Here is a 20,729-nt window from a genome sequence, read left to right as displayed (position 1 = left end):
AGAAAGACAGAAGAACAAAGCAGAGGAGAGAGGAGAGAGGGGGAGGGGAAGGGAGTGAGAGGAGAGGAGGAAGAGAAAGGGGCGAGAGAAAGAGAGAGAAACAGAGAGGGAGGGAGGGAGGGAGGGAGGGAGGGAGAGAGAGAGAGAGAGAGAGAGAGAGAGAGAGAGAGAGAGAGAGAGAGAGAGAGAGAGAGAGGATAATATGACTTTTGAGTGTTTAGCCTGGCTTAGGGAAGATGACTCTAAGTGGAGGTTGTGTTTTCACCGGCCGAGCATTCTGCAGCTTGCAGCCTTTGCTGCCTTTAGACTTTCCCCTGTTTATTTCTCTGCTCATCTTTCACCTCCTGTTTGCTGCAGAGGTTCATTTTGTTTCCCTGTCTTATTTTGTGGAAATAACATCTTAGTGATTTTGAGATGCCTGCTTTCTTGAAATTCTTATTATTTCTTTTTAGTTCTTTCCATTTTTTTTTCCTACTATACAACACCAGAGCGGAGAGACTGAAAGCTTTTTTTAACCATGATATTTGAACATCAATGGATATAGAGACAGCCCCCTTGTTAGATTTCTTTTTTATGGCACTAGAGTAGTGATTGAAAACTTCTTGACATCAAAACATGGTTGTAATATTGCATGAAACTGTAGCTTTAGAACTGGGTCTACAACGAAGTGATCTTATTTATGGAAACCACTAATTTGTGTCTCCATATGCATCAGTGTTATTTTGGGTACACCTCAAATTAGAGGGTTTAGTGACTGAGGAAAATCTCTGCCCCATGGCATTTGTGGTTTCATTTGTATGGTCTGTAGCTGTTTAGATGAGTCACGGAGTAATTTAAAACAGGTCAGTGTTTACCCAGGGCTTAGGATAGCTAGCAACAAGCCCCACACTTTACAATTAGTGTTCTATTCAAATGCTGTGAATGCAGCCCACATGTAGAAATACTTCTCCCAGAATAAATGTAATTATCTGCGATATCAGATTTTTGTTCCTAGATTTGAAAATTAAAAAAAAAAACATCTAGAATTCAGTGAGATTCCAAGAACTAATCTGAGGTTAATTAGCAGCTTTCGAGGAGAGCAATCCTCCCAAGACCCCTCGCAGGCTGTTAGATGCTGCAAGGGTCCTCCCGAGACCCCTGCGCAGGCTGTTAGATGCTGCAGACAGTGTGAAGAATTTTACTTATATAAATAAAACTGTGAATGCCCACACTTGGTGCTTAAAAGACACCATTTCCAGTGGAATCTGTACTTTACTAAAGAAAACAGAAATTTTTTATCATTTATTTGAAGCCAAAGAAAATGCCTAAATGTTATATAAAGGGTACCGAAAGTTGTCCTTAAATGAGGTTATAGAGAATGACAATCTCTATGACTGTCCCCTTCCCTTTAATTTTTTTTTTGTCCTTCCGTTTTTGGCAAAAGTTACCACTTTCTTTCAAATGCCATAACTCTGTTGCCACAAGTAACAGTATGGTCCATCTGTAGAGGCTGGACAGCCTTGAATAGGCTCTCACCTGCTGGCTGTGTAATCTTTAAACATTACTTAACCTTTTATTCATCCCTTTCATATATGAAACATGGAAGCAATAAAGTATTTCTCATAGACATCTGAGTTAGATGAGTTCATCCTCATAAAGGGCCTGGTGTATAGCAACGCTGTTATAATGTTTTTGTTTTATTTTTAGGGAAGAGTCATTGGTGGTTTCTTTTCCATTAGCTAGAATGGCCTGTGATGGCAGCTGGTCTTGAATCATAATTTCTGTAGAGAAATCATTTTTACCATTTGAGAGACATTAAAGAGCTGCAGTGTTTTCTTACTTTTGGGAAATTGAGTTATTTAGATTAAGCTAAGTTTTATTAAAATGGAGATTTGCAAATACCCCATGTAGACATTTGCATATCCATCCATCCATCCATCCATCCATCCACTCACTCATTCATTCACTCACTCATTCATTCACTCACTCACTCACTCACTCACTCACTCATTAACTCACTCACTCATTAACTCACTCATTCAATCACTTGTTCATTCTCTCACTCATTCATTTACTCACTCCTTCGTTCACTTGCTCATTTACTCATTCATTCACTAATTCAGTCACTCACTCACTCACTCACTCACTCACTCACTCACTCATTCAACAAAGCAGACTGATGATGCCTGTTACTGTCATACACTATTGTTACCCTCCGTATCATTATTTCACATTGGATTCTTCTCCAAGTCGTAAGGCAACAGTAGCACCTGTAGGCTTTAGCATCCAGTGTTGAAAACACCAGCACAGACAGGCCTGACTTTCTGAAATACTATCCCAGCTCACCTCACCCTCCATGGACTTTGCCTTGGGTCTGTCCCATCTTACTCAGCTGGAATAAAACAATTGCTAATTGGGTTCTTTCCTATCTTCCTCTAGTCCATCTTCCATGGGATTTGTTAGATGGCTCCTTTCTTGATCAATAGCTCTCCATCACTCCCAGATGGCATCTTAGTTTTCACATGTCATTTAGGATTATCTGTGGTCTCTCTCCTAATCAAGCCTGTCTTCTGCTGCCCTTATATATTTCCAATAAATACAGAATCTCTCAAGCCAACTGGAGTCTTGTATGCCTCTGTGACCCTGAACTTGCTCTGTCTAATGCAAGGAATAGTCTTTGTTTCTGAATGTATTGCTTAAAGCCCACTTAAACCTCAGTTGAAACCACCTCCTTTTGGAAAATTTCCAATTACTATTCATTAGATGCTCTGGAAGCTCTTGGCATTAAATACTGTATTTGATGCAGTAACTTTTGTGGAAAGGTTGGTTTCTTTTAGTAGATTATGAATTCTTGAAAGCAGTGGCTGCTTCATGTACTTCTGGTTCTAAATGAGGGCATGGTTTGAGGAGCTTTAGAGGAGTGTTTGTGGACTTGCAGAATGAACAAATAGCTACTTGGTTTGTGTGCACGTTTTTGTCCCTTTGTCTTCAAGCTGGCCTAGACTTCAGGCCTCTTTGGGAAAATGAAAGAAACAATGTGGTATTTAACCCCCTCTGCAAGTCGGAGTTGCTTCATCTTTAAGTCCAGTCAGATTAATTTCTAAGACTTAGCCTCAGTTTCTGTCTTTCTTTTTAAGACATGAGGTACTTAGAAATAAATTCATCACTCAGATCAGAAGCCTAAATTTGGATTTATTTCTAGATTTTGTTGTTTTGTTTTTTAATTCTACATTTGACTTTTTCACAGTGTATTTTATTGGAAACAGATTTTTTTTTTTAATTCTCATATTGCTTAGGGCAGTTATCATAAAAATGCCCACATCTCAATGATATCAGGGTGATTCCCTCACACAGAGCTTGATGACCTTGGCAACTGGCCCTGATTTTATCACATAGATGTCAACACACACTTACACACATGTGCTCGCACACTCACACACACAATGGAATTTGTCCTTTAGACTCCCTTGGGATTTTTTTTTTTTTTTTTTTTTTTGCCAGTGCCTGGGATAGGGCTTAGATTATAATATTTATTCAAAACATATTTCTCAAATAATATTGAATAATATCAAGTAACAGTGGAAATCTATCAGAGTTCAAGTACTTCCAGTTTGGTAAAAATCTACCACAGGAATGAAAGACTATGATATCCAGTGTGGTTGTTATTAGCTATGAGGGACCTTTTAAGTTTAATTACAATTTAATTCAATTTCTTAGCTGTAACCAAAGTGTGCAGGGCCTGTCTGATGGATGGCATAGAGGCAGATTCTGTCATCTCAGGAAGTTTAGCTGGACAACATTGCTCTTGAGTTAACAGCATGGCCAAATGCCCCACCTTGGGTTAGAGCTAGTAGGACATCTACATATGAGACTCAGAACATTGCTGGCTTTGCATATGCCATTTTCCCTCCTCCCTTTCCTGTGACTATGATTGTGCCCAAGAGTGAAAAGGAAGCATTCCAAGGAATACAGCAACTGCCACATGGTCAGGCAGAATTTCTGCCAAAACTGTAAGTCAAGCAATATCCTGAGTTCATTCCAAGTAAAACGGATCATCGAACACTACACATAGCCAGACTAGAGGGACAGTCAGAATTTTATTGCTTTTGGTCCTGCATCAAAATTGGAACCAGAGTTGGCTTAAGAAGTATATAGAATCCCTGGGGCAGCCAAGCTTTGGATCCGCCCTTTATGGATATACATCAAATGGTCGCTCAAGACTTATTTAAAGGAGAAGTTAACTAGCACGTGAGAGAACAAGAAAGCTGGATGCATTCTACTTTCTTGTCTGAAATAACTCAGCTCTGGGATGAGAAAAATAAGCCTGCTGTAGTTACTGGGCCATCTTCCTAGGAAACAATATGGAATGGGTGCTCAGAACATAATTTGAGTCCCAGCCTGCCTGGGAAGACCATGATGCTACCAGGAGAAAGTTAGCAAATGACATGACCTTTTCATGTCATTTCCTTACTTCTACAATGGAATCGATATCATAACCATTTCATATTATAAAATACAAGAAGTATTTAGATCAAGTTCTTGCATATAGATGCTTTGCAATGTATATAAGAGATATACTCATATTTTTATATAAAACTAACTTTAGTGTGTCACACATGTTATTGGCGATGGGACAGAAGTGCCGGGGAAGAATAATGCTACATTATGTCTTTACATACTTTGTCAGAGTATTTCTTCCCACTCTATGTTCTTTCAGATGGTGGAAAAGTGTGACTTCTCTATTTTTGTTACATATTATATGATGGACTAATTTCTTGCTTAAAAACTTTCAAACAACTTATTTTATGTGTATGTGTGTGCATATGTGCATATGTGTGTGTACCACATGTTCTGGTACCCGAAGAGATCAGAAGAGGGCACTGGATCCCTTGGAACTGGAGTTGAAGATGGTTGTGTATCATCATGTAGATGCTGAGAACTGAAATTGGTCATCTGCAAAAACAGCAAGTGCTCTCAACTACTGAGCTATCTCTCCAGCCCCTAATTCCTACGTTTAAAAAAATGATATTTCTTATATATTATCAATAGTAAGTTGTATAGTCAACCTACATCTCATTCCATTTCCAACTGGTTCCCTGTAGTAAGTTGTTTCTGGTTCTTTGTTTCCCATGCCTTATGTATGTATGGAAATTCTTATGCAGCCAGGTAATTGGAACACTGATATGTTTTGGCATATTGATCAAAAAGCCACTGTTTTCTGTATCCCAAGTATCTCTGAAGTAACTTGGATTCTTATTTCTTTCTTTCTTTAGATAATTCATTGTATTTCTTGTTGCCTGTCTGACTGTCTTACAAATGTGAGGACATTTACAAGACTTTCACTTTATTCAAGTGCTAGAATAGATGTTCACCACATTGCTGTGAGATCTTCTCTTTGCCTAGATTCAGTGTCAATCTATCATACTCTATCCTTTCATCTGAGCCCAGATGTAGCCTCAAAGTCATTTTCAGTGCATTTTAGGGAGCCATCGCTGGCTGATGGGAGTTGACATTCAAGAGGAAAGTGGCTTGTGATTCCTGTACCAGAAATGATAAAACTGAAATGCATCAACAAAGGATGAAAACTAAAGCAATCACAGGCTTACAGAAATCCAAATCTTAGGTCTATTCCCAAGACACTGAATCATGACTACTATGGGCTTGTAGCAATAGATTCTTTCATGCTTATTCAAGACCTATAGGAGTTTCCCCTTGTGATGAAGAGTTGTTTTACATAAACTATCCCAAGAACATATGATAAGGATGAATATCCAGCTACTGATCCAGGAAAGGCTTTACTGGAACCAAATGGTGGGTTTTTGTTTGTTTGTTGTTTCTTTTGGCAAGATTAGTACACATATCATAGGATCCTACTTCAATGCATTATCCTTCATCTGTCAAAGAGAGCTTTATAGCAGGTTGTCAATGTTGTATCCAGTGAATGAAAATGTGTGGTCCATGATCAATCTGAGAATTCCATGTGGATTCTGGGAAAAATCTGATGAGAACATTTCAGACACTTATTATTGGTGGTGCCATTGGTAGCAAGTTAACCCAGCATAGTATCAGCTGCAGGGACTGTTTGTTAAGATGCTATAGAACTAACTTCTCCTAAAGGATGGGGATTAAATTTGAGGTCATTTTGTTTATGTATATATTTGTTCATGTCTTTATTTTATGTATATAGTGAGAAAGCTACTTTGGAAAACACCAGATATAGCAAAAGAATCTAATCTTCATATAGTCTAAGCCAGCTTCTTAAAGTGAAGAGCATGGGTTATTCTCATTGGGATTAAGTAGAGTTCTGGTTTTAAACAGCTTGTTGAGTTTTACATTTGGTCCATCTAAGTCACTATGTAGATGTGTGTAGTTAAAATAGACAACTTTGAAGTCTTCCACAGAATTGATGGGCATCCTGGCAACTGCAAACAGGAGATCTCTAAAAAGAGTTCCTCCCAATAATTATTTGGCTAGATTATTTCTAATGCTGTTGGGTTCTCATGTTCAATGATACATTTCTCCAGTGAGCCAACAGTTGAGCAATTTTAAAGCATATTCAATGTAGGGATTGGATTGATTAACTTAGATCAATAAAACCTTTCTCCTTCATGGTATTTTCTTCTCCATGCTTGATATCAGTCTTCTAAAAATCAATGCTCCATCCTCCCCATGTTGACACAGTATGGGGAGATTTAACAACACCCTGTTAGATGAAAGTGTTATTATATTTTGTGCTTTCTTAAATAAACAGAGTTGTTCTAGTCACACAGAATGTGGGCACTATGACAAAGTTAACTGTGTATCGGTACCTTTATATTTCTCAGAGAAAATTGACAGTGACTCTGTCTGTGGTACCTTCTGCCACTTCCAAACTCATTAACATTATATTGATAACTTTTTGCCATATTTGTTTACAGATTGTATACACATCCGTGGAGGAAAATTATGCTTTGTAACACCCACATTACCTCAGAAAAGCATTATTAAAAACCCAGTGATTGATTAATTTGAAAAGTCATGGAATCAATTCTCTAAGTTTTCAATTAAACCATTTGGATGTATATTGTAAAGATATAGATATTTATATAGAATTATATATGAATAAATATTATATTAATTATTTTACTAAATTTTATTGCATTAATACATTGAATTTAAATATAGAAATAAAGTTAATCTCTCTCTTTCTCTCTCTCTCTTTCTCTCTCTCACACACACACACACACACACACACAAATTTCTCTCCTTGACCACTTATGATAGTGCAGGCTTGTAATCCCTGCTTGCAGGAGGCTGAAGCAGGAGAATTTAGAGTTCAAGGTCAGCCTAAAGCATAACAGTAATAACAAAAATGCAGTCTCTTCTAACAGTTTCTTTCATTTTCTTTGGAGTGAATCTTTTTTCAGGGCTGTTACACAGAGAAAAGCAACTATTATTTTCTTTGTCTACCATTTGACAGACTGTCAGTTTAAACAGATTTTGAGGGAAAGGAGGAAAAGGGAATAGATCAATTATATTGTCGTTTATGGATAACTGATATAATAATATAGAACTGCTGCTGGGAATGTCCCACTCAGGACTTTATTCTGGACTCTTTAAGCAGTGGGTCTTTATCGGAGCCCACGTGACCTTGTACTCATGTATATAAATATTTACTACAGTATCTCTGAGCACCAAGGCTACGCCTTGTTCATCTTTCAGCAGCTCTATTCATATAGTAGGCACTCCATAAATGTTGATGTTTACAGAAGTCACAGTAAAACTACCTTCTGTTCTTTGTCTTTGTTGATTCTATGATTTCTTTCAGGAAAAGTGAAAAAGAACCACCCTGATTTTTTTTTTTTTAAATAGAAAATATATCCTAGAACAGAGATGAGGCAGAGGAAATTAACAAAAACTAAAACGGACAATTGAAGTCAGCATGGTTGACATCGTTTATTTCTTTCTTAGACATTCCAATTATGTCTATATCATGCTGGGGTACAGGCCATCGAGATCAATTACTTTCTCTAGAAAGTAGTACAGAAAAATGATAGGGTTTTTGACACCCTTCAGTGTGAGCCTGAATGTCTGCAACAGCAGGAATAAACATTTGTGACCATTGCACAGAATGACATGCCCCAGGGAATAGCTATGGCTCCTGGGTTCCTAATATGCCTGATTTTCAGATGACTTTCTCTTGTCTTTGGGTATGTGATGTGTATTTGGAGAGAAACAAACTTTCTTCAATTCTCGGTGAGAAATTTTCAGTCATAAAATTGGGAACCATGCAATGAAGTTTTCCCTTTTCATAGCTAGTGGATGTTCTCCTGCCTTCATCCTAGCCGATCAAAAAAAAAAAATCTATTTCAATTAAAATAAAAAAGAATGACTAACAGTAAGGAACACAAAATCAATCGATCAATCAATTAATCATCAATCAACCAGTCAGTCAATCAAACAATCAATCAAAGCCATGGAAATTCTTAAATTCTCTTTAAGCAGGAAAGTCTCAGAAGATTTTAAAAACAAACGCACACATACACTGCTCATATTCTCTCATACCTTTCCCATACCACTCACCCCGTACCTTCCCTCCTAACTCCCACCACAGATGTGTCACATTCATCACGCACATCCTCACCCCTCCACACACAGCACACACAGAACACACCCCACACACCATCCATACCCCCTCACGTCCATCACAACCCTACCACAACTACCTTTCTCACCACGTGCACTTGCACATGCGCGCGCGCACACACACACACACACATACACACACCCCATGACCACAGAGCACGCACCACGATTTTCTTCTACTCCCAAGAGTAAGACAGTGCTCACATGTTTACTATAGTCTGTCCCTAATTAAAATGCCACTAGAACGTTATAATATGAATGATATATGCCTCACTGACAATTTCCCAACAGCTATGTATCCTCATATGCATCCTCATTATTTAAAAATCTTTTAAGGTATGGTTTTTTTTTTGTTTTGTTTTTGTTTTTGGCTGTTAGATGGTTCTGCTTCTTTTCCAGAGTATCTAAAATGTGGCAAATCCAGGTGATAATCTTAGGACAAAACCACTAACACATATATAAACATTGGTAATAAAATGGTGATGGATGAGGGACACTGACTCAAAGCACACATGTACTTAGACGGTGTTCTATGCTTACACTGGTCATTGGCAGGTACTTGTTCATGACATGACAGATGGAGGGATTAGGTCCTATTTCCCTGTAGTCTTAGACTCCAGGTTGACAGTTATCAGACAAAGGCGTATCTGATTTCAACGTCAGGATTCTGTACCCTGAAAGGTGTTTCAGACACCAGGAGATATAATTCATCCACTTAATCAAACACAAGAAGGCAAGGTCCTCATATATAAAATCCTAGGTAATTAAGCCTAACAGGTTTTGGTGCTTTTGATATTTGTGTTTATGGGGCTTAGTCATTTGTAATTAAGAAGCAGACTGAAAATATTTCTAGAGTAATGGAAGTAGTTATGGAAGACTTAATGATTCGTTTGAATCAGAATGGTAAATGGGTAAACAGAACATACATTATGACGATAAGGGGTAATATTCACTGGGACCATTTCTTTCAGGTGCCGCATACCACAGAACAGACAAGGAGGAAGAAGACAAAATATAGAACTTAATTTGATTCTCAGCACCACATACAGAAAAAACATTTAATTGCAATTGTCTCCTAGTTTATTCAAATCCATTTGTGCTGTGATAGACACAGTCTGTTTCTGTCTCCAGCAATCTCATTCATGGAAGATAATCAGTTTTGCCAATTATAATTCGCTTCCAAAGCGATTCTCTTTTACAATTCATATTCTCCTTCCAATTCATATTCTTGGAAAGGAGCTCAATGACAAACTAGAAAGGTCACAAAGATGACAAGGTAAGGCGAGAAAGGTCATTTCTCAAAGATTATGAACTGAAGAGCTATGTAGTTGCATGGATGCTCTCACAGTCCTTGGGGCTATTGTGTTTAGCAACCCACAAGTGAAATCAACTTTAAACATTGATATAAAGCTCCAATGTGAAACAGAGGCATAACAATATTAATTTAGTTAGAAACTAAACTCTGTAATTAGGATGAGTATACTCTCTATATCTAATTTTATTTGGGCACATTTACTTATATAGGCTTGTTTATGTAAGTATGTATGTATGTACACATGTATGTAGTAAAATGGGTAACTCTGTTGGATTCTGAAAACCAAAAAAGAAATCCTTCCTGGTGAATTAAGATCAATGCTTTTTATTTTTATTCTTTGCATGTAAAGAAAATCCACTGCTACAAAATAATGTTCCTTAGAAATGACTTTAAATTCTATGTGCAAATGTCATTAGACAATTTCTTATTGAGTCAAATAAGCACGACTCATTTTGGAAGTTTTTCAGATGGCACACAAAAACATTCTGACCATTTTATCACAATAAATTTATCAGTGTTCTCCTAAGAGAGTAAGTTTTCATCGTAACACTGTGCACAGCATCTCTCTCTCTCTCTCTGTGTGTGTGTGTGTGTTTGACTACATGTACTGACTAACACACATATATACAAGACTTCCCTGTACGTTTCTACTTACTATAAGCATTGTAAGTATCATAGAATATTTTTAAAGTTTCAACTTCCCCCTGAAATAGATAATGTTTAATTCTTTGCTTCTGTACTAATTATGTGAGTGATTTCATATTCTTTGATAACTGGCCATGGTTCACATTTATGTAAATCCTGTATAGACTGTAATTTCACATACTTAGACTATAAAATGGAAGTAAGATTTTCAAATGAAGTTGGAAGTAGGTGACCATTTTGATTTTTAATTTAGATATGGGTATAGAACAGTCTAAGTGGTGATGGGGAAGAATCCACATGAGAAAGGAATTATAACTTGGACATGAGATTACATATAATGAATTGGCTTTTGTATGTTAGCAATATACATGATAATTAAAAACTAAATATAATTATTGAAAAGAGCAGAAGAAATCCCACGCATGTAAACATTTAAAGGAGTTCTTGAGGCTCTTCATCGGGACAGAAGCACCTATCACAGAACTTTTCTCAACAAATTTTGCTAGTAACCCAGATGGAATGCTAGTCCAGCTCATGACCGGTGTGGACTGAAGCAAAGTGTTTAACTTCTACTCCATTAGATTAAATCATGCAGTGCCCCTCTCAACTCTAAAATGCATAACCCTTCTCACATATTCAAACAGAAATAACCACAGATATCCTTATGAAAGGTTTTAATGTTCAAAGCACACAGCCTAAAATAACGATACATAAAAGGTTCGACATTTTAGTTATCACGAGGCTTACTCCCAGACAGCTAGAAACACTGGAGAAAGCCTTCCCTTTTCTTTGGTCTTGAAAGAAGAAGAGGGAAAACTGCATTCCAAATGCAAAACCTGTATGTGCTTTGAGGGTGTCTGACAAAACAAACAAACAAACAAAAAAAAAAAACAAAACAAAAAAACCAAACAATCAAAAAAAAAACAAAAATAAAAACAAAAACTAAAAAAACCAAAAAACAAACAAACAAACAAAAACCAAAAACCAAAAACCAAAAAACAAAAAACAATCTGCAAATACCACGGAGAAACAAACAATCAAAAGCTACAAACTATCTAATTCTGTTTATTTCTAGACAAGAGGAGTATGGTGCTGTACTTAAAGAAATGAGGACTATGGCAAATTGTTAATAAGACAACCAGTTAAGGTTATTGAACACTTTATTAGTCAATATAAAGATCACTGGGCAAATGTCCTCTGCTTACAGCCTCAGCGATAAAATGGATCAGCACTTACTCTCGAAGAAGACAATGATGGCAGTTTAATTAAGTTTGTCAATGAGAAAGCTCTAACTTCAATTAGGATGTTTTTAGAACAATCAGAACTCTAGGCATGAAATCACTGTCGTGGGATCCAGTGCTGGGGTAGAAGCCCCCAGCCTTCCATTACTTTCCACCTTACACACGTTGGTTCTAGTATAAATGTGGTAAACATACTGTTTTACCTAAATGGAGGCTAAATGGAGGGCCATGGATTAAGATGGGGAAAGCACAGGTGCTAGTTGCTAACACCTTAAATCTCTTTACTGTAGTCTGGAGAGGAGAGATGTGGAGGAGCGAGTGTCCTCCACCAAGTTAGCTCTTCTGTAATTGCATCACTATTGTTGTGTGCTTGTCTTGCTCATTAGATTTGCTATAGCAACTCCAGGCTGTTCTTTCTTCTATCTCAGTGTTCTGCACAGTCTATCATATATTGGACTACTCTGTATTTTATAAAAGGCCCCATCTCCCGTGGAACTTCTTTGTCCTCCTAACCACATGCTAGGAAAGCTGGGTGAGAAAGTTTTTGTTGTTGTTGTTAAGAACTTAAATGATATTGTGTGTGTGTGTGTGTGTGTGTGTGTGTATGTGTTTGTGTCTGTGTGTGTGTGTGTGCACATGCACGTGCACTGAAGGATGACCACTAGGGATTTGATAACTAATGAGAGGGCATGTCCATGGAGAAGAATGATTCTGCCTCTCTCAGCAGTCATTGATTGATTGTCTGTAGTTTTTCATATGAAATGCTCAAAAAATAAACAACAACAACAAAGACGACAACAACAACAACACCCAAAGCAACATCAACCGAAGGCAAAAAGGTGACTCCCGCTGGTTGTACTCCTTAAACTCATTCTCACCCTGTTTTAAATTACTTGCATAATCTGACATAGTGACCTCACTATTCCACTGGTGGACAGACATCCTTCTAGGGATGTCGGAGCTTTGGATATTAGATAGTAGCATTTAAGAGCTGCTGGTCCAAGGAAAATACATAAGGGTTAAATGGTCAGGGGGAAATTTACAAAGGACCAGAGCTGTTACTAATTATAGAGGTTTTACCTTCTAGGCGGGTAAATAAATAGCAGTTGCTGATAGCATAGTTTGCCAATGTGTTTACAGCAGCTTGGCCACGATGGTGCTTACACTCATGCCTAAGAGGTAACCAGCTTATCTCACAGGCTGCTGTGCACTGTTATTCATTCAGATGCTGTCTGTTTCATTTATCATAAGCCAGTTCCTGCCTCTCCTTCCTTGAGAGAGGAAGTGGGAAGGAGAGATGAAGATAAAAGAATACATCCCTTGACTTCCTTTGTTTCCCTCATCTTCATTATCAGCATGGTCTCCATGTAGCACTCCTGGATTTCTTCTGCTCTAGTGTAGTGAGAATTTGGGTCTCTTAAAAATCCCAGTTATATTATGTGAATACGTTTTTGTTTTAATTCCAGGTGTGGTATAGGGGGCTGCTTCGGATTGTCCACAGCAGCTAACTATGATTTGTCTCATGCTCTGGCAGGGGCATGATTCTGTCAGCTGAAGATAATTTATATTTGGAATTCTGGGGCTCTTCAGAGGGTATAAAAATGGCAGAGCCCTGTGTGACTGTGGCAGCAGCTGCTGCTTCTTTTGCTGTTTGCTGGATTGCTGGTTGGAGATATCCTGGGTATGAAGATTGGACTTGCTCCTAAGAACTTGACCCTAATCAGCAGAAAGTAGTCTAAAGGGATCATTGTCCCCTTTCCCTTTTAGCCTTCTTTCTCTTGTTGGGGGGTTGGAAGGGGTAAGAGTGGAGAAGGGTGGTAGATGTAAGAACCCAATAAAATAGCCCAAAGTATCATTACTGTGTGGCCATTTACTTACCCTCCTTCTTCTGAATATTTATGCCCAAATGCCAGGATGTCGGATGCCCGTCCACTCCCATCACAGACTACGACTGGTACAGGAGGGGTGTCTCGAAGGTATTCCAAAACAATTGAGATTACATTGGGTCCTCCTTCCACGATGAGAGCCACCACTGGAACCCCTTGACCGATTCCTGCATTTAAAAAAAAGGAAAAGGAAAGGAAAAAAAGAGAAAAGAACACAAAGCCAGCAAACCAAATAAACAAAAAGAGAAAAAAAAAAGCACAAACTAAAATTACTGAGCACGGGGGAGGCAGTGAGATATGAAGGGATAAAATACTGAGTGACATTTGTAGACAACGCATTAGTAGAATCCCCACCCCCAGAAAATCCATGTGACCTTGCCTGATCCCCGCAACTCACAAAAGGGACAGTTTACCCCATTTTACACCTGAGAACCTAAGACACATGAATAAGGGAAGTGAGTAACAGAGAAAGGCTGGGCCAGCAATCAAAATGCTGGAAGCCATATTCTGATTGTAAGAAGTGTTTTATTTATCTAGTAATTCAGTTTTCTGTATAAAAAAAAAATGGAAGTTAAGGTTTTCTAACTTCCTGGTTACCACTGAAGAGTCTAAATAGCTCTTTTTATTAAAAACAAAACAAAAAAGTAAAACAAAAAAACCCCACTGAGGCCAGTAGGGGCTTGTTGGATCCACTGCTGCCTGTATTATGGGTCTGTGTGTTATGACCATAGGTGATCCTCTGAGCATCAGATCTCAGTGACAGCACCATGATAAAAGATCACTTGGTCATGTGACTTTTCTGCATAACTGCATCCTGCTCTATTGAATGAGGTGCCAGGTACATGCCTCTCCTCATTACACATTAGTTGCATTTAGCTGAATCAAAGAGATTCAGAGATTTTTTTAACACATTCAAGCTATTTCTTTCAAGCAACAAAGCATTGTAAGCTTCATGTAACAATTTCTGTAATGTCAGTATCATATGTGTAACTCATTCTAACACATTAAAGAGAAGCATTGAAAACCAGTGTCCATGAGAGGAACAACGAGCCCCAGATTCAGTTCATTTCACACGGACACCTTAGGCATCATTAGCGTCACTGGATAACTTACTTTTGTTCGGGTTGGTATTGTGCAGAGTTAAACTGAACAATGCAAAAATGAGCTGGCTTTCTGGGGTGTACACAAGTGTTCTTACAAAAGACATAATTGAAATTCTGTGCCCTCTCTAAAAATATGAATTTTTACAAAACAAAAACAAGAACAAAACTTTGGTCATCTTAGTTCTCTGTCTGTTGGTGTCATTTTATTTGGTATCAGAAAGCTGCTTCCCAGTGACAAATAACAGTCTGAGATTTGGTTTTTGCTCAGCTTGTAAGAGATTTTATTTGACTTATGTGACTTGTTTTCCTTCTAAAATATGAGTGTACCAGTCTCATAGGGTCTTATCAACTCTAAGTCACAGAAGATAGCTTTTTTTTTTTTTCATAGTTTGATTTTACTCTTAAAGGAAGAGTTCAAAATGCTGGCTGCACAGAAGTAGATATTGTTTTAAATCTCCATTTAAAATAAGTAGAGGAAAAAACGACTGTTGGTCAAGGTAGGAGGTGGTGAGTCCTTTGTGTTCTCCAATGAGAACTGGGGGAGAGATGAAGCCTGGTGCTCCACTAGGTTTCTGTAGATGTGAGGACTTGAGAATTATTCTTTTTTTTTTTTTTTTTTTTTTTTTTTTTTTGTTTTTCGAGACAGGGTTTCTCTGTGTAGCCCTGGCTGTCCTGGAACTCATTCTGTAGACCAGGCTGGCCTCGAACTCAGAAATCCTCCTGCCTCTGCCTCCCAAGTGCTGGGATTAAAGTGCGCCACCACTGCCCGGCGAGAATTATTCTTTTATATCTAAGGAGAGGACAGTGAAGTATCCTGCAGCTCTGTTTTTCAGGAGCCTCTTCAAAGCCAGACACCAGAATTCTTAGGAAGTCTGTTTGGGTGTCTGTGAAGAAAGGACTGTCCCATTGCTGCCTGTCATGACTATTTAGCAAGCTCTTGAAAGACATTTAGGGGAAAAAAGACTAACTTAGAGCTCTTTGCACTACATGCTTCTTTTATGGGAAAATTTGCTGCCAGAAAAAAACACTTACTATATGGGGATTTGTACATTGATGTGCATTGAGAAGCATGGCTTCTTATTCAGAGGACAGATCTAGGTTCCTTCTGGTCTGGGGATGTAGCTTAACAGCATAGTACTTGCCTAGCATTCACATGGCACTGGCTTCAACCCCAAATATGTGAGGGATAATATTTTATAGTAATTTCTAAATTCTCCCTCTTGAGCAAAGCATCTGTCAATTTAACTTCAAACTTCCAGACCAAGTGAATTTTCCTTTCAGATACATTCAGAGTTGTCATGGAGGGAGAGGTACTAGACTGGATCTCTAGAATGTTTCCATGTTTTAAGGTCTAGTGGAAAGATGAAAATCACCTTTCCAAAGGGATATCTAGGTCTAAGGGATCAGTTTTTATGGACTAATTTGAGAACAATAAATTTCAAGTATTTCCTGAAAATACATTTGTCCATATATTAATGTTATAATCTCTAGAAATTCTGAAATATGTTCAGGATGGTAAGATTTCCCATATTTGGAATGAAATTGGTAATTGATATGGTTACAAATTAATAATCCAGCTAAATTCAGTGCTAAAAATTTGGATAGAGCAAACACTGAATATATCAATTCCTCTAAATTCTCTTTCCTTTGGTGTTAAAACATGAAATTTGTCCTGTGGTTTAAAAAAAAAATTATGTAACACTCAAAAGCATCTTGAGTTTCTTATGAGTGGCAGAGACCCTTGTTATGCTTAGAAATACTATGCTTGACACAAATAGAATTTGCCAAATCTGATAACATTAAGCTTTTTTCTTTCTTTCTGGACCCACACATGCACATTGGTTTTGGATTCAGGAGAAGAGTGTGTTAAATATTTAGTAATGAGCCAAGCTACGAGTGTTAATTTTAGTCTATCTATAGAGAAAGTTTCATAGAACACTTGTGGATTACAGTGAAAGTGAAGAATGCTTTCTCTAGAAAAGGAAGAGCATGTCTGGTCAGAGAAAATATGCTTCTATGCAACATCTTTCAGGGTCTATGGAGCCGTGAAGTCCATCAGTGAATTTGTACATAATGAGCCTTATGTAAACCCACTGAAACATTCATCCATTCAATTATTATTTATGATCCTCACTGATACATGCTCTTGCATGGGGTTTCAAGCCTGATTCTACATCTGAGGAAGCTATATTCCATTTTATTGGTCATTTTATTTATATGGACTGGACAAACCTTCCCAGGTAAAGCACTGTAGGATACATTCCTTCCCTCAGCCCATCTTTTTTTTTTTTTTTTTTTTTCTAATTCTTTAATCCTTCCCCCTATACTTTGTTTCCTAAGCTATACTTTGGTCACAACATGTTTGGAAAACCTGTAGAAAAATGAACAAATTAGAATCTGCAGGATGCTGTGTGCCCGTAGGATGAAATAGCCTTTTACAAGCCAAGCATGATACAGTTTTTTAATTAGTGACACAAATAAAACATTTTGAGAATTTCTTGAATCTGTAGCTGCTCTAGATTTGCTCAACTCACTGCTGCCTTCTTTATGTCTATCAAAAATTAATTTAAATTCCTTTAACAGTTCTTACAAAGCTGCATCTTGCTCAGTTGAAACTGTTGGCTGCTTGCATCCCAATCCCTCTCCCAAAAGCTGCTCAGATTGACACTAAAGAAAAGCCTATTATTTAGGAAAAGGTTTGTGCAGATTCCTGTGGGATCTCTGGATTATTCTTTTGGTCTGGGAGAAAATAGTTTTATTGCTTAGTTAATGGTAATCATTTAAAATGTTCTTCTGTATCTGAAGACTTGTAGTAGTTCTTAGGAGAAGTCTATTAGAATGCAAGTGGCTTAAGCAAGAAGATCTGATACACCTGCCACATACTTCAACCTGAACATTTCTAGAAGTGGGGGCACCATAGCCAACAAAAATACGAGCTTAGGAAATAGATTTAGCACATGAGTACAGCAGGGTCCAGTTGACTTGGCTCCTAGTTATATTCAGAACCCTACCTCTCTCTCCACAAAAGAACATGTGTGATGTTAGTTGCATCTTTTTTCTGGCTGGTATGCAATTCAGAAAGTTTCATTACCCCCATATGGGAAGCATCTAAACTGGGGTAAATCAAGACTGAGTTGGGCATTGTGTAGGAGGGGGTTGGTGAAAACAGAAGACTTTAAATTCCAACTTATTAAAAAATTATTTTTGTTATTTTGTGTATATGGATAAGTTTTGCCTGCCTGGATGTCTGTACACCATGTGTGTGCCTGGTGCTAGCAGGTGCCTGAAGAGGGCATCAGATTCTCCTGGTACTGGAGTTATAGATATTTATGAACTGTCATATGGGTACTGGGAATAGAATCTGGGTCCCCAGGAAAAGCAGCCAGTGAACTTAACTGCTTTGTCATCCTTCTAGCCCTCATGGTTTTTGTTTTTTCTTTCTTTCTTTTTGTTTTTAATAATTCTCTTCCCCCTTTCCTTTTCCATCCCTCTCCCCACCCCTCTGACATGAATCCATAATGTATAAGCAATGTAGGTACTTATGAAAGCATTTGGTGTGCCATACAAAAATGATTGGTTCACTGAGAAGAATTTGTTCACTAACACCCTGGTTTGGTGTCAAGACTGTAGGATGGGATATAAAGAACTTATGAGTCTATGGAGTCATCTATTTTCTGTTGCAAGATGGCTTGTATTTACATGTGGATGGAGCACATAAGATTGATCTTGACTTAAGTCTCAAGCTTCTGATATTATAGTCTGGGTCATTAACAAAGGAGGTTACTGCTCCTTGTAAGAGATGACCTTCTAAAGTCAGTACCCAGTTCAAAACCAAGTCTGTTACTGGTCAGGAACTAAGCAAAGCCAGTGGTAATAACATGAACACAGGCAATTTTTGCCTTTGTCAGCTCTGGGGTTATGTGATTCATAGTGTTTTAAAAGTTTGCATGGAGCAAGAATATATGTGTTTTGAAATGTTGCACATTGTCAGTATTTATTAATATGTTTATATCACACATATTTAAATTCATATAATTATAACTCTAATTAAAAATCCCCACCTACCCAGTAACTCAAATAGCCTGTGTCTTGATTTAGCAGTTGATTCTGTCAATAAAAAACGTGGTCACCATCTTCTATGTTTAGATTATATTAGTAGCTAGGAAAACCAAGTAACCCCCTTAATGATTGTACTTTTCAAACAGAGTCTCCCACACATTTGAGAGGCATGAGTAATTACTGTAGTGTTGAAACCTATACATCATCAAACCTTTTTTCATATTAGATTCTCAGTGACTGTAACTAGATATGATGTTTCTTCTATAGTCTGTAAAGTTTGAAATGGATTTAACGAGATTATGCAAGACTGTAATCAGAGCCAGTGAGATGGCTCAGTGTGTACATCTGACTTCAGGAACCCACATGGTGGGAGGAGAGAACTGAAAGTTGTCCTCTGACACACACACACACACACACACACACACACACACACACACACACACGGACACACTTAAAAAGCTGTTAATCCATGTGTGTAGAACTGAAAAAAAATCTATTCTCTTTATCTCTAAGCTTAAAGTATCTCTTATAAGTTTCTCTGCTGTATAGAAATAGATATTCAGGTACAATGAAGAAAATGTTATGTGCAAAGATGAAAAACTTTTTTTCAAAATAAAACATTATGAATCTTTGAGGTACTTAAAGAGCCTAGAAAATATTAAGAAATATTTATAAGAGAAAAATGCATCTTGTTTTAAAGAGTGTCTCTTAGGTCTTCTATGGAACTAGAGGTATTAGATACTGCTTTTGCTTTTAGAAATATATGGAGTCCATTCAAGATACTGTATCTATAGGGGCAATGTGTCTAACCTTACTTGGGAATGTGTAATGAGGCCACGTATGCTTAGTGAATTCTAATGAAACTCCCAGGTGATGAATAAAAGCCCCAATACAGATCAATCCTACGTTCTATCATTACAACACAATTTTCTTCGAATAAGTCTACACGAAAATTGATGCTTAGGAAAACATTTGGAAATAGAATGTCACATAAACTAGTAAACAGTTAAAATAAAACTACATATAACAAGATGTTTCACGACTGCATATGTATGGCTTTTTAGTTGGAAGAAATTTCTTGAGAGACAGCCAGGGTCTATCTTTGAGGGTGGAAGTATCCAGAGCCTATGTTTCCAACTCACTTTATGGCTGAGTAGGAGGGAAAATGGCATATACTTGGTTAACGTCTGTCTCTGCCATTACTGGACTATAGGAATCCCTGGGTTGGATTTTAACTTAAAGAAGTCCCTTCATAGACAATCCTCCATGTTTAAAGTAGCGACCAACCCACTGGAATACACATCTCATATATTTTATCTTGAAATGTTGACATCTCAGATCTAGCCAGAGATAAGGGCTTGTCAAGTATACAAGGATACAGGGATTACATTGATGGGCTGTCTTCCCCAGACAATAGTTAAAAACTGAAAACTAACAAAGCCTAGCATTTCTTATCCTTCAGATAGAGAAAGTAAAATCTACTGATATGGCAAATTCGGCTTTCTATTTGTTTTCCTACTGTTACACTAACCTATTTGGGGTGTGATATATGCTCCAAATATTTGCATAGAAATTCCAACCTAGCCCCTACTTGGCGCCTTTTATTTAGTCTTCTTAATTCTATTTTTTACTTCTAGTAACTAGAGGCCAAAGGGTAGAATGGTGGAGAGATTTGAGGAGTAAGTTGAATGGGAAATCTGGTCAGCCAGCTTAAGTAATGTGGAGGGTCCCTTGCAAATGCTTACCACCTTATAAGGAAACCACTCTCTATCAAATACTGCAGAGAAGGCCTTGCCTGACTTCCTTTAAGATCAGTTGGACACTAGACTTGCATGAGGTCAGATCCACCATTCTGGAATTAATGTGCTGAGGCAAA

The 20,729-nt window shown here is 37.7% G+C and overlaps 1 protein-coding gene across 18 annotated transcripts in view; it reads right to left on the bottom strand.

The window, feature by feature from the left end:
* The window catches only part of Trpm3 (transient receptor potential cation channel subfamily M member 3), a 514,024-nt gene that overhangs the window by 190,488 nt on the left and 302,807 nt on the right, over positions 1 to 20,729 (bottom strand). For 17 of the 18 annotated variants that reach the window (XM_076918422.1, XM_076918425.1, XM_076918437.1 and 14 more), the window contains one exon: positions 13,684 to 13,858. In XM_076918422.1, the coding sequence (XP_076774537.1) occupies positions 13,684 to 13,858 (175 nt within the window). Of the gene's footprint in view, positions 1 to 7,916; positions 8,300 to 13,683; positions 13,859 to 20,729 lie in introns of those variants that run through there. The other variant, XM_076918484.1, reaches the window with a different exon arrangement.

Source organism: Arvicanthis niloticus, chromosome 1, assembly GCF_011762505.2.
Source record: "Arvicanthis niloticus isolate mArvNil1 chromosome 1, mArvNil1.pat.X, whole genome shotgun sequence".
NCBI lineage: Eukaryota > Metazoa > Chordata > Mammalia > Rodentia > Muridae > Arvicanthis > Arvicanthis niloticus.
The sequence above is the reverse complement of the archived record's forward strand: the minus strand, read 5'-3'. Positions and strand labels throughout refer to the sequence as shown.